Source organism: Macaca fascicularis, chromosome 5 (assembly GCF_037993035.2).
Source record: "Macaca fascicularis isolate 582-1 chromosome 5, T2T-MFA8v1.1".
In the NCBI taxonomy this organism is placed as follows: domain Eukaryota; kingdom Metazoa; phylum Chordata; class Mammalia; order Primates; family Cercopithecidae; genus Macaca; species Macaca fascicularis.
Window position 1 is genome coordinate 100,851,855 of NC_088379.1, and position 14,345 is coordinate 100,866,199.

At 38.5% G+C, this 14,345-nt stretch overlaps 1 protein-coding gene across 3 annotated transcripts in view; it reads right to left on the reverse strand.

Annotated features, from left to right (window-relative positions):
* Nucleotides 1-14,345, reverse strand: part of UNC5C (unc-5 netrin receptor C) — a 385,297-nt gene that overhangs the window by 76,132 nt on the left and 294,820 nt on the right. For all 3 annotated transcript variants that reach the window (XM_005555481.3, XM_005555480.4, XM_074040173.1), the window contains exons 5-7: nt 8,425-8,605; nt 2,902-3,069; nt 365-529 (exon numbers count right to left, since the gene is read on the reverse strand). In XM_005555481.3, the coding sequence (XP_005555538.1) occupies nt 365-529; nt 2,902-3,069; nt 8,425-8,605 (514 nt within the window). The remainder of the gene's footprint in view (nt 1-364; nt 530-2,901; nt 3,070-8,424; nt 8,606-14,345) is intronic.

Genomic DNA, 14,345 nt, shown 5'->3' on the forward strand with positions numbered 1-14,345 from the left:
TGAATTAAGAATAAACAGCTTACATTTTAGAAGTCTTGTTTTGACTCTGTGAGGAGTTTAGAGTGCCCTTTTGTGCTTTCTGATAAAACCAAGTAATGGTTCCCTTCCATATAAGTGATTGAATCACCCCTTGCTCATGAAAAAGCAATACTGCATGCCATTTGTTAGCTGGACATAGTTACTATTTATTCTGGTTCCTGGAAAATTTGCTTTTTCCAATTTTGAGAGCGAGCTAGAATATTGCTATATTATTGCATTTTATTGTTGTTCAAAGAATTCTTTATTTCTAATGTTTCCTTAAAAAAATCCAAATGGTTCAATCTCCAGCCCCCTCAATGTCTGCAGTTTGCTTAAATTGACTTACTCTGCATGCAAAGCCCATCAGTGCAGTTCTTGGATTGCAAGACGAGGCCGTCGCAGTCCTTGCCTCCATTCTTGGGGGCTGGCGCCGTGCACTCCCTCCTGCGCCAGTGGGTGCACTCAGTTCCACAAGTAGACCACTTGCTCCATGACGTCCACCTGCCGTCCACTGCCATGGAAAAAATGCAGCAGCAAGTCAGAGGGAGAGGCAGCTGCTTAAGGGATGGAGCAGAGCTCAAGTATAATACAACAAAACAAAACAAGAAAAAGCATGCCCTACTGAGAAGCACTGTATTCATTTCAATTGCTGGGCATTGCATGTTCTATATCATTTGGGTTCAGTGAGCTTTTCCTATAGAGTGTGTGAGTGTTTTCTCACTGACCAAGTCAAGGGAGGCTGACTGAGACACACAAAATCCAAAGTTGTCACCAGGAGCTATGTAAAAGTAGGCCATGATGGTTTCCCTTTTCCTATTAATGGGGGAGCTTCTGGGTTTTGTATTGAAAATTAGGTCTGTCTTTGGATCCAAGATTCCTTCATTCCTAGGGCCATGTGGACACCGAAAGTAAGCTCGTGTGGGAATTCAGAGAAGAGGTTGGTACAGTGGAGAAGAAATCTATCCAACCTTCCATTCATTCATCCAGTTGGTATACATCTATTTATCTCTTCTCTCTCATCTAAATTTTATATTGTCTTTTTATTTTACTTTTTTCATTTGGTCTGCTTGATTCTGCTGAAACCTTCTGTAATATTTTCATGAAAAGACTATTATTTTTTCATTTATTGTTTGATAATTCCACTATTTGATGATGTTTCTGTTTCTATTTTTATTAAAAAAAATTTAGGTAAGGCCCTAATATTTGTTGTGATTCAGTCATTTAGAACTGACTGACTTTCTTCCTAATTTTGGTGGCTGGCTTGTCAGCAACTTCAAAGATAACTCAGATATCTCTATTTTAAAAGTACACAACTTAAATCTCAGTTTGAAAAAAGATAAATTTCAGTCATACTTTAAAATGCAGCTTAAGTTTCTCACAAAAATAGGATAAAAATGTTGAAATAAGAGTTTTAAAATATTAATTTTCCCTGAAATACATAATTATGATGATCAAGGATTCAATGTAAAACAATGCTAAACATTATTTACTGAACATCTTAACCTTTTATATCTATATATTGATAATAATTATATCAATTTTAATAGTCTACGTAGTTTGAGAAATCTACATGATTTCGTATTCAAATTACTATATAAATATATCATGTATAATGTGGATATGGTTATAAAGATACCCACATGAAAAATGAGAACAGCGTTAATATTTCAGTCATACAGAAGTGGCTATATACGCAAGTCCCAACTACTTAGAGCAAAAACATTTGCTTTGACCTGCACCAATCCAGTTTACCAAAACACTGACACATGCGTTTCTATTTCAACTCAAATTGATCAGTGCTTTTTTAATTGTGGGAGTCAGCACCTATAAAATAAAATCTGAAATTTTAAGCCTAGCTAAGCATCAAAATTTGTTTCATAAATAAAAGCTCTCAAAGGGTTCACTGTGGAAGACAGTTTTGATATTTGGAAATCAACATTTGGGAATGTAAAGTGTAGATTATGTAGATCTCTCCAGTTCATTTCTCCGCCCCATCTCTGAGAAAGGTTAAAAGATAAAGATTAAAGGATAAACACGACAAAATTAGGCAAAAGGGAGAAGGAGGCTGTGTATCTGAACAATAAAACTGAAAACACAATAGCTACTCCAATGAGTGCAGTAAATTTATGGATTATTTCAAAATAATTTTAGCCTAGCTTTAGAATATATTATATAACGAGGCATTTTAAAGGGTTTTGTTTTTACTTTTGGCAAATATTATCTTCAATTTACCTAGGGATAAGAGCTGGTAGCAAGATGAGATAGTACAGAAAGATGCTAAGAGGTGGAGAGATGCAATCTTGCTGTAGGTACCACTCAAAAAAATAGATGACCAACATTTACAGATAACAAAGAACTGACTGCGTTGTAGTTTCAGAATCCATTATTCCATGTGCCAAAAAACTTTGCCTTCCTTATAATTCATTTCAAATGTTATATTTGCCCTTGACCAGAAAATGACACCAAATGTAAAATATTTCCATCTAAAACATTTTCTAAATTTCAGTTCAATTAATTTCTGTGGTTTTCTGAAGATCAAAGATTGTTATTCCTAAAATGTGTGGCTTTCAGTGCCATTCAAATCTCTTGAATTATAAAATCTGCAATCTTGGTCCTAGCAGTTGTGTTGAATAATATAAAGGGATTACATCCAGTAGTGTTTAATCTCCTGTTTTATACAATTTGGCATGTTTTGGTAACAAAGTTAAGTATTCTTTTGGAGGAAAACACTTGATATCCCAGTAATGCAAACAGTGAGTAGGATGGATTTAAATAATGTTTATCACACATTCAGATCAAGAATAAAGTTTGTATATCTATTCTCTAAAAGCATATTTCTTGAATAATGGGAGATATTTGGATTGAGAGGACTGGTTTATTTACCTGGGCACAACGTAGTACAGGCTATTTTCTGCACACTCTGCCCTTCACAGAAGGCACCCCCATTGAGTGGTGCCGGGTTGGTACAAGTCCTTGTACGTTTCTGATACCCTCGTCCACAGCGGCTATTACACACAGACCACTCTGTCCAGGTGGACCAGCCGCCATTGACTGAAAGGAGGCAAACAGTAAAAAGTGAATTAAACATGTGTGCATGCACAACACACACGGACACACAAAACAGACACAATATGTAAACAAAAGTTATTTTCCAAGTGACCATTTATAAAAATCCAAAATTTCAAAGCCAGAAGAGACCATCGACCTCATTTTATCCAAAGTTTTAGTATATAGACAGAGAAAAAAAATGTTTGCAAAGATTTACTCACCTACTCAGAGAAATAAATAGGACTGTATGGGTTCTCTTTTACTTGGCCAGTGTTCTTAAAAAATATACATATCTCCTTACCTAGTCAAGCTCCAAAATTACTTTTGACAGCTCGTCTCAAATAATAAATGTTTACATCTCTATGACAAGCCTGCAAGTGAATCTATAGCATGGGAACAGAATAAAATAATTTAGCCTTAAAAAAAAAAGATGATTGATTTTTTAAGCATGTGTAAACTTTACAACCTTTTAAGGATTTTTATTCACTTGCACAAACCAGTGAGCCCGGCTAAAAAATAAAATCTTATAGTACTGGGGTTATAAACAAATTGACTGGCTATTTGAGTTACTTGGCGATTAGTTGATATTGAAATTAGCACTTATTTTGTGTATAAAGGCCAATTATGATGTCTGATGGAGCTGTCAGCATATGTGATTGTAAAACCTACACCCTAACACAGCACACTCTTCAATTCTGCAGATCTCTCTTTAGAAAATACTTTGATATATATTTTTAATACTTCAATAATGTGAGTCTATACAATATTGTAATTAAACAATTTCTAACAAAAATTATTTCCTTGTAGTTAAAATATAACACAACTAGTATATGCATCTGCTTCCTGATACTAAAGAAGTGTATTAGCCATTCAAGTAACACAAACCTTATATGTGCACAGCATTTGCCCAACATTTTGTTTTCTATAAACCTATCCAATAGGGAATAATGATGAATGTTATATTTACAGACAGAAACATATTTTTTATAGCAACTTTATTTCATATAAAGAGGAATAATTGGAAACAACTGTAATGTTCAAAAACAAGAAAATGGCAAAGCCAGCCATCTATGTTAATGTGACTGACTCCTGGACAACCATTAAAAGTGATCCCATAGAAGGCTATTGAATAATTCATGAGGTTGGGTGCAGTGGCTCATGCTTGTAACCCAAGCACTTCGGGAGGCCAAGAAGAGAGGATTGCTTGAGACCAGGAGTTCAAGACCAGCCTGGACAACACAGCAACCCCCTAGCTCCACAAAAATTTAAAAAATTAGCAGGTCATGTCAGCATGTGCATATAGACCCAGTTACTCAGGAGGCTGAGGCAGAAGGATCCCTTGAGCCCAGGAGTAGAGTCTGCAGTGTGCTATGATCACATCACTATACTCCAGCCTGGGCAACAGAGTGAGACCCTGTCTCCAAACAAATAAATAAATAATACATGAGTGTTTCAGTATGTTTTAAATAAAAGTAATGTTTATGGATACATTATCCATAATCATGTATATGTATATAATTTTTATATAATATGTATACAACACTTATATTTATACATTTTAAATTATAAAAGATGTATAACAATGTATAACGCTTATTTTTAAACCTTATGTATACATATAAAGTATTAGTAGCATATGCCAGGTGCAGTGGCTCATGCCTATAATCCCAGTACTTTGGGACACCAAGACGGGCAGATCACTTGAGTCTAGGAGTTTGAGACTAGCTTGGGGAAATACAGTAGACTTCATCTCTACAAAAAATGCAAAAGTTAGCCAGGTGCGGTGGCACATGCCTGTAGTCCCAGGTACTTGGGAGGCTGAGGAGGGAGGATCATTTGAACTCAGGAGACAGAGGTTGCAGGAGCCAAAATTGCACCACTGCACCCCAGCCTGGGCGACAGAGTGAAACTGTGTCTCAAAAAAAAGAAAGAAAGACAATTCAAATAGTATACATATAATTTTTGTTTAAATGCTATCTCTGGGTGACAGAATTATAGGTATAGGCATTTTCTTCTTTGACCTTTTATGTTTTTCAAATTTTCTCTAATGGATGCATATTTGCAATCTAAAAATTGCATTAACAAAAAATATATACAACAGTCGTTAAGTATGAAATACTGGTTAGATATATATGTTTTCTGTGGAGTTCTGGTGAGTTCAACCTATGAGGCTTGGACAAGTTATTTTAGGAGGTTATGTAAAGGACAAGCAGATGGTGGATAGGTAGGGTTTCAGTTAGTGTTCCAAAAAGCAACTTAACCTGCTCAAGTTTACAAAATTCCCTGCCATGGAATTGTCTGTATAAACTGCTTACTAGCATACTGGCAAGCTGATATTTGGGGTTTAGGATACATGTACTGTTCTGTTGGAGATTTTAATGAGAAATGAATAATCAGAAACTTTCAGAGATGGAAAAGTCTTTGAAGATCCCTTCATTTACAGAGAAGGAGGCAAGGGCTCAGAGAATCCTGGTTAAAAGACCCTCTGAAGATAAGTTAGTGACAGAAATACTCCTATGACCCGATATTCCTGACCCTAGTCCAAATCCGTTTCCTTAATTCTAAATACTAAGTTACTTGTGTTTGATCCTTCCTAAGGACAACATATTCATTGTATTTATGGATATTGAAAGCATAATATACATACGAAGAGATTTGCAGATTTGCATGTACATTAAACATCTATATAATACAACTATATATAGTCTGCCTTCATTAGTTATTTATGACTGGCACATGCTGTGATTGTGCCCCATTTCTTTTCTGCATTTCAAATGTTGTTAATCAAGTCTTTCAGGCAGTTTAAAAAGAGATAAGAAGAAGAAAACATTTTATTGTGATTTAAGAAAGGCAATTGCATACAATTTAACACAGCCATTATCTGGACTAGGAAATTAAACCTCAGAGTAATCAGAGGATCAGAAAAATTTTATGCATCTTTCCTGTAATTAAAATGACATTTTTATAGCAGTACTACATTCATCCTTTGGAACAGCATAGTGGTTTCTCTTCTCATAAACACACATCCATCTGAATGGTACTGTGGGGTAGGCAATATTTTACTTCAACTCTTTTAGGATTTTTTGACGGGGCCTAAGAATTAAATTGGTGTAACACAAATCACAGGAGAAAAATGTGTAAATTTATTTTATATAACTTTAACATGGCCTAAGAAAATGAAGACCCAAAGATGCAGTTAGAGTTGAATGCTTATATATTGAATCAGACAAAGAGTAGTAAGTTGTGAAAAAGTAAATTATGTGGTAATGCTAAAAGAAGATTAAGAGTTATTTTAATAAGATCAATACAGAATTATCTGGATCTTAACTTCCCCCTGGTCTCAACTTCCTGTCCTTGAGGATAAGAATGTTACTTTCCTTCTAGTATAGGGAAGCCATCTTTCAGTTGAAAATCTCCTCTCCTGCTTTTAAGAGTTAGAAGGTTTATCAGAGTGATCTTGAGTCCGCTGTTTCTCAAGGATCTTTAATGCAGAAAACAGTCAATATGCCAAGTGGCATATTCTGGGGTGACAAAATCTTAATTCCTTCAGTCCTATCATGTACCCCGTAACATTTCGGTCAAGGACAGACTTCATATACAATAATGGTTTGTTCCATAAGGTTATAACAGAGCTGAGAAATTCCTGCCACCTAATAACCTCATAGCTGTTGTATCATTGTGGGGTATTACTTTACTTTTTCTACATATGTGCTATAGCGTAAGTGTAGTGTTCACAAAGTCTACAGCAGTGTACAGTAATGTCCTTTTGGCCTTGCCATTCACTCACTATTCACTCATTGACTCACCCAGAGCAACTTCTGGGGCTGCAAGCTTCATTCATAGTAAGTGCCCTATACAGGTGTACCTTTTTTTTTTTTTTAAATCTTTGATATCTTATTTTTACAGTACCTTTTCTATGTTTAAATATACAAATACCATTTTGTTACAATTCCCTACAGTATTCTGTACAGTAACACAGTATGCAGGTTTGTAGCCTAGGAGTAATAGGCTATACCCTCTATCCTAGGTGTGCAGTAGGCTATACCGTCTAGGTTTGTGTGAATACACTATGATGTTCTCACAACGATGAAATCACCTAACGATGCAATTCTCAGAATGTGTCCCCATCATTAAGTGACACATGACTGACTGTACCATAAGCCACATACTTGCCAGTGGCTGTCCCTCCTTCAGTCAGTAAGACACCAAGGCCCATGGAGTTTAACACTAAAACAGTGATGAAAATCTTCATTGTGTTCTAAGAGGTGGTGAGGCATGGGCATATCATTCTGGCGGTGGCATAACCTCAAAATACTTCCCACGTTGTTCAATTTCCTCTGAGACAGTAAAACATCAATAATATGAGAAACTATTAGATGTCTAACATTGTAAGAAATATGTAAATATACAGACCAGTCTCTCAGTCTACCAAGGAGCTTCACCTTAGCTGGGGAGATGAAACTACTCATGAAATGACTGGAAAATAACTGAGTGCTAAACCACACAGCGAGATAAAAGCATATGTGCCACATCAAAATGGGGTATGAAATTGCTTAGTACTTCCAGAGGATTGATAGGTTTAGAGATGAGCTGGCTTAGAAAGGACCAGGGCATGGGAGGAAGCTTCCTAAGAAGTCACTTTGTTGGATTTTACCATATTGTTAGGATTAGGGCCACTTGGCCAGACAAGGCAGCCCTTATCTTCACTCCGCACACCTCTGATGGAGTGAGTAGAATGAGTTCTAAGAAGCTAAAATTGCTCTAATGTATTTTGGGAACAAGTCAGCTCCCGCTTTCTGAGGGTTTGCAATGATAAGACTGAGGTTAGGTCCATGGAAACATCAGCAGGCTGATAGATGCACATTCATCTGTAGAACTCAATGTAGATCTTGGCGGTACAGGTTCTGGAGAGAAGAGGGGACAGCAGCCACCCAGGAAGGCTTTCTTCACTTTCCTGGAAGCTGGCTGAGAAAGGGTTGAGAATGTCCGAGCCTATCCTTTCATATCAGTACCGGGGAAGCAATGAAACCTCACTGCTCCTGTGAAAAGCAGCAAAGAAGCCACGATGGAGATTGAAAAGGGGCTTCTAGAACCGGGCATGGTGGTGCATGCCTGTAATACCAGCAACTCCAGAGGAGGCTGAGGTGGGAGGATCCCTTGAGCCCAGGAGGTTGAGGCTACAATGAGCTATGGTCATGCCATTGCATGCCAGCCTGGGTGACAGGGAAAGACCCTGTCTCAGATAAAATGAAATTTTAACAAAAGGGCTTCCAGCTTGATATTTTAAAGTTAAGATACCGATGCCAATGAGAAACTAGTTAGACATGAACTAGATTGAGACCCTGAAGGGCCACTCACCATAGACTATGACAGTGGCAGTTGTGCTTTTCCTCTTGGCAACAATGTTTTTGGCAACACAGGTGTAATTTGCAGTATCAGAGAGGCGGGCCTGCTTTATGATGAGGTTGTGATCAATAGTAATATAAAAATTCCGATCTTCAACGGGATCAATTATGTCTTCATTTTTCAACCATTCCACCTAAAGATACATGAGAAAAATAGATAAATCCTCAGCATGGATTCCTTGATGGCTGTCTGTCCTAACCCGTATTTTGTACACTTGATCTTAGCCAAAAGGCCAAGAAGCGATACCTGTGTTTTATAATATGTACTATGTTGTTCCAGGCCATGAACTTCTGCAAACTGGTGGGAAGTAACTTTCCAAGGTCATGTTAAGTATCACTCACCTGCCAAACATGCTGATTCTGTCTGTACTACATTATTCTCAAATGTCAATGAACCAATTGGGAAATACAATGTTCAAATTGTTTTCACTTTGCCCTGCAGGCACAAATGGGGAAACGGGGAATGTGTGCTGCCCAGTTCAGAACCCAATCAAAAATAATAGGATAAGCGTTTCAAACTGAACTCCAACCTTTTGCTATTTGATTTGTTTACTCTTGGCAACTTACCTGCTGCTTTTCAGAAAAGAATAGAAAGACTATTTTTAAAAGCACAAAAGGCATTTTAGACATCACATAGCTGTAATAAAATAACATTTGGATGATTTACGTGTAGCCTCACTGAAACATATGGATTAAATATCCCTGAAAATACACTGACTTCAAAATGTAGCAAAACACATATTTGGAGATGTATCTAAGCCAAGTTTTTTAAAAGTTTTTCTACCAATTCTTAATACAATCTGAATAGCTTACAAATCATACTCGAATCCCTCCTTTTGTATAATGCTAACATTCAAATCTTTGGCTCAGGGGGTGCTTTTGGGGAACCTGACCTTAAGACATGACCATTTAAAACTACTGAACTATTTTTTTCTATGCGAATAATATTAATGTAGTAATAGTGATGTTATATTTGCTGAATAAAGAGAGGAAACATACCTGTATAAACTGTTCTTCTGGAGGTAAACTATTTCTTATTCTGGTAGTTGCCTTTTCTATGCACAGGTTTTTCCATAAAGCAAAACAACAAACAATGTTGATATTTACCACACTCAAACTCTGCTTTTGCATTAGGGTGAATGTGGATACAGGTAACCTTTAGTGGTAGGGAGTCAATATTGTTGCCATTTTCAAAACCTTAAGGAGCTTCTCTAACACCACAAGAGGTCTAGAAATTAATCTCTAAATCTGTCAGTGGGTTTGACATTGCACAACTCTAAATTACATTTAAGGCAGGGACTCTCAAATAATGCTCCTCTAATCCTTAGAAGAGAAGCCAACATTTATAGAGAAAAATAAAAATCAACAACAATCTTGAAATATAGAAAAGTATGAGGTTGTAGAGTAGATAAACTATTTGTAATGATGTAAATGCTGAAAAAGCTAAACATTCTTGATATTTGCACTCAAGGTAGTGAGAAAAAGAATAGAATCTATTTAAAACAGTGGGTGTTTTAAATATGTATTTTGTTTTCAAATACAGACTGCACATTCAGTCAGGGCTATGCCTGGGTATCTCTGAGATATGTACTCATATTAACTTGACCTGGATTTTCTCAACGTTTCACCCTATGTGTGGAAATACGATCCTGCTGGAAGTGCATGGGAGAAGGTGGCACAATTTATACTGTTAAAAATCTCTTTGATGATAATTAAAAGTTGAAATTAATAGTTTTTGAGTGGAATCTTTACCTAGGTTGTTATCTATGTCCTTCTAAAGAAAGCCTCCTATCACACAAAGCATGGACAGACTCCCTTACTCCCAGTTGTTCTTGTATCCCTTCTACAATTTTTGTGCTCAGTATGCTTCTCTTTCAAGTACTCATACCTGGCCCTCTTCTCTGAAGAGCAGCCCTCAGGCTCATGGATTGTTTTTGCCTGAATGTGCCTAGGATTTTTTATAACTTCCCCATTAGCCATTGACTAATGGGTGCAGAAATATGGCTTCTGTCCCATTGGGTCAGAATCTGAGCTGTAACTTTCCAGAAGTCCCTTGGAGGGATGAGGCTGAAGCTCTATCCTTGAGACTGGACCTGAACTGACACTATTATAAATGGAGCATACCTAATCCAAAAATCTGGAATTGAAATATTCCAAAATCTGAAACTTTCTGAGCACCAACATGACACCACAAGTAGAAAATCCCACACATGACCTCATGACTGGTTGTAGTCAAAATGCAGGTGCGTAACACACAGTTTATTCAGCATCTCCAAGGGAATGATGGTGACACCAAACAACCATAGATTGTCATAGTGATCCCTTTGCTTTCTGATGGTTCAGTGTGCACAAACTTTGTTTCAGGCACAAAATTGTTTAAAATGTTACATAAAATTACATTCAGGCTGTGTGCATAACACGCATATGAAACAAATGAATTTCATGTTTGAACTTGGGTCCCATTCCCAACATACCTCATTATGTATATGCCAATACTCCAAAACCTGAAGTCCAAAACAATTCTGGTCTCACACATTCTATATAAGGAACACTCAACCTGTACTAGGCTTCTTTTCTCCCCTGCTTGCTCGCCCACTTACAGGGTTCTCCTGGAAGCGCTTTCTTAAAAGACTACTCACATTCATAACTTTGGTTCATGGTTTGCCTCTGGAGAACCCATAGCTATTCAAAACTATGGGTCCTTCTATGTAAATGATGTTATCCTAATCATAAATGACATAAAGAAGTCCCAAGGGATATTAGAAATCACTTGTTTGTATGAAGAGTTTATTACATGGAAGAAAGTGTTCAGTCTGCACGGTTGACAAAAGATTTGAAGAGACATGATTGTTGGGTATATGATCTTTACTCGATTATACATAACTACGCATTTGCCTTGGGTGTCTCTTGCCTATGCTGGAGCAGTGGTTCTGACCTGAACCTCAGGACCGCTGAGAAGCCCCAGCCATGTTTGATGGCCCCTGTGTGGGGCACTGCTCTCCTCCCCTAACTCCCATTTGAATCACAGAAACTCTGCTTTTATGTGTTTTCCACACTGGATTTGCTTTCACGCCTTTGTTTCAAGAAACAAAGGGTTCTACAGCTAGAAAATAGCTGCGGGAATGAAGAGGCGGGCCCAGGACTCCTCCAGCTTCTGACAATACCCCACAGTTCCCAACACCCCAGGGCTGCCAGCCATATCACAGCACTCTGCTCTGAGACAATCATCTCCTCTCCTCGAGAGGCTCAGTGAGGACTGCAGGCCACCCCTCACCTCTTGTGCTGGAATACCAGGGGCTACACATAACCAACCCCAGAAGTCCTGACACTCTTCCATACTGCCTGGAAGACAGCATGAAAATCTTCTAACATTTCAGTCTCTTTTTAGATTGTTTCCTTTACATTTTTCTCATACTAAAGTCTAGGCCTTTCTGATGCCATTGTTTCTTCCGGAGTCCTCTGAAGGGGTGGATGTTCGATTTCCCAAATCCAACATGCCACTGGGTCTGGGGATGGGTAAGTGCTGTCCTTGCTCAGGATTGTGTCTTTCAGACTGTTCTCTCTAAACATCTTCGCCTTGAATCTCATGCCATCAGATTATATCACCCAATTTTGAGTCTTTTTTTTTTTTTTTGCAGTTATTTACAGACCTCTGGGCTTATAGTCACTTTATTTAAAGCATAATTTCTGAAGAGTTTAATAACCACAAAGACGACACTTCCAACATCTTGGCCCTTCAGTTCCATGACCTTCCATCCTGCAATGATCTTATCCTCTAAGGTCACACATTCTAGGCCAAAGGTTTCCAACCCCACTTTACAGTAGAATAATGTGGAAAACATTTATAATATATGAATTCTAAATTCAACCCAGAGAAGCTAAATCCAACCCACAAAAACTTCAATTCACCGGTCTAGCATCAGTGTGTTTTAAGTTCCCCGAGGGTTGTAATTTACTGTTAAGGTTGAGAAATACCAGTCTAGATCATTGCCCTTAAAAATGCAATCCCTGAATCAATAGCATGAGTGTCACTGGGAGCTTGATAGACGTATAGAATCTAAGGCTCTGCCCACCTATTACCGAATCAAAATATGTATCCTAATAAGAACTTCAGGGGGTTTATATACACACTAAACTTTGAGAAGCATGATTTAGTTCTTGTCCTTATCATCAGTTACAACTCCTCCATAAACTTAGTTCCAATTATCCTTTCCTTTACCCTTTTCTGTCTTTCCTATTCACTCTAAGATATTGAATTCAATAATCCTTCACCAGCACCTACAATCTGTTGAATTTGCCAATTTGTTTCTCAGACTTTCAAGCGTAAATTCCAATGTCTAACTGTATATATGATTCTTGCAGTATGCCATCAATGCTCTCATCCCTTTGTCACTTCAAGATACTCACTTGGCCACTATTTGCCTACAACCCCACTGTGGTTTCTTTTCTTTTTTTTTTTTTTTATACAAAGTCTCACTGTGTGCAGTGGTGTGATCTCAGCTCACTGCAGCCTCTACCTCCCAGGTTCAAGCAATTCCCGTGCCTTAGCCTCCCCAGTAGCTGGGATTACAGGTGTCCACCACCACGCCCAGCTAATTTTTGTATTTTTAGTAGAGATGGGGTTTCACCATGTTGACCAGGCTGGTTTTGAACTCCTGATCTCAAGTGATCTGCCCGCCTTGGCCTCCCAAAGTGCTGGGATTACAGGTGTGAGCCACCGTGCCAGGCCTCCCCCTCTGTGTTCTTGAGGTGGAACATGGGTGTAAACAGCCATGGAGAGTGAACTCATCTTAAAATTCATAACAGATCACAAGTGGGCCTTTATTTCTGCCAAGAAGGCTGCTGTATTTTCATTATTCACTCTCCCCTTCTCCTAGGTAACTATTTCACACTCCTCTCCACTACCTCCCGTTCTAGCCTCACTTTCAGCTGATGACCAAGATTTCCATGTCACTGAGAAAACTGACAATCACAAGAGATCTTCAAACACTCTGACTATGCGTGTCCCCACCCCCATCTGCACCCTCTTTCCTATCACTGGGGGAGCTCTCTGTGTTCCTATCTGTCACCTCGGATTTGTACTCCGTATCTTAGCCTCGCTCTTCTATTCAAGGGCAAGTCCCAGCAATTCTCTTCTTTCTCTCCTAAATTATTCAATTTCCCTTGATACTGAATCATTTCCACCAGCCCACAGATGTGCTTAGTTTTTACACCTTAGAACAAAAACCCTTCTCACCTGTTTCTGCCTCTACTCACCCCCCCCCCACCACCTATATTTCTCTGCTTGCCCTGCCTCATAGTTGTTTACATTCGCTGTCTTCAATTCCCCACTGAACCTGTTCTAATCTGTGTTCACTTCCACTGCTTCACCATAGCTGCTCTTTTCTCTTTGCTAAATGTGCTGCTGAGGACTTACTGCTCGTCTTACTTGACTCACAGCAGCATGTGATCTGGTTACTCGCTTCCTCCTCCTGACTTTCTTTCTCTTGACAGGACACTTTCCTGGGTTTTGTCCTACATTGCTTCATGCCTCACAGCTTCCTTAGGCTAATATTTGTGTCCCTGTGGCTCAGTCCTTGGAATTCTGCTGCTTTCTATTTTCTATCCATATTCACTTCCTTGTGAACTCATCCAGTCTCACACAGATGACTCTTAAATTTATCTCCAGCCCAGACCCCGCCCCTGAACTCCAGACTCGTATATCCAACTGTCTTCATGCAGCTCCGCTTGGTTGTCTGATAATGACCTCCTGAACCGCCTTTCCAAACCTGCTCCTCTCACAGTCTTATGCACCTCACTTAATGCCAAATGCAGCCTTCCAGCTACTTAGACAAAAACTGACTTAGTGTTGACTGCTTTTTCCCTCTTTCTTAG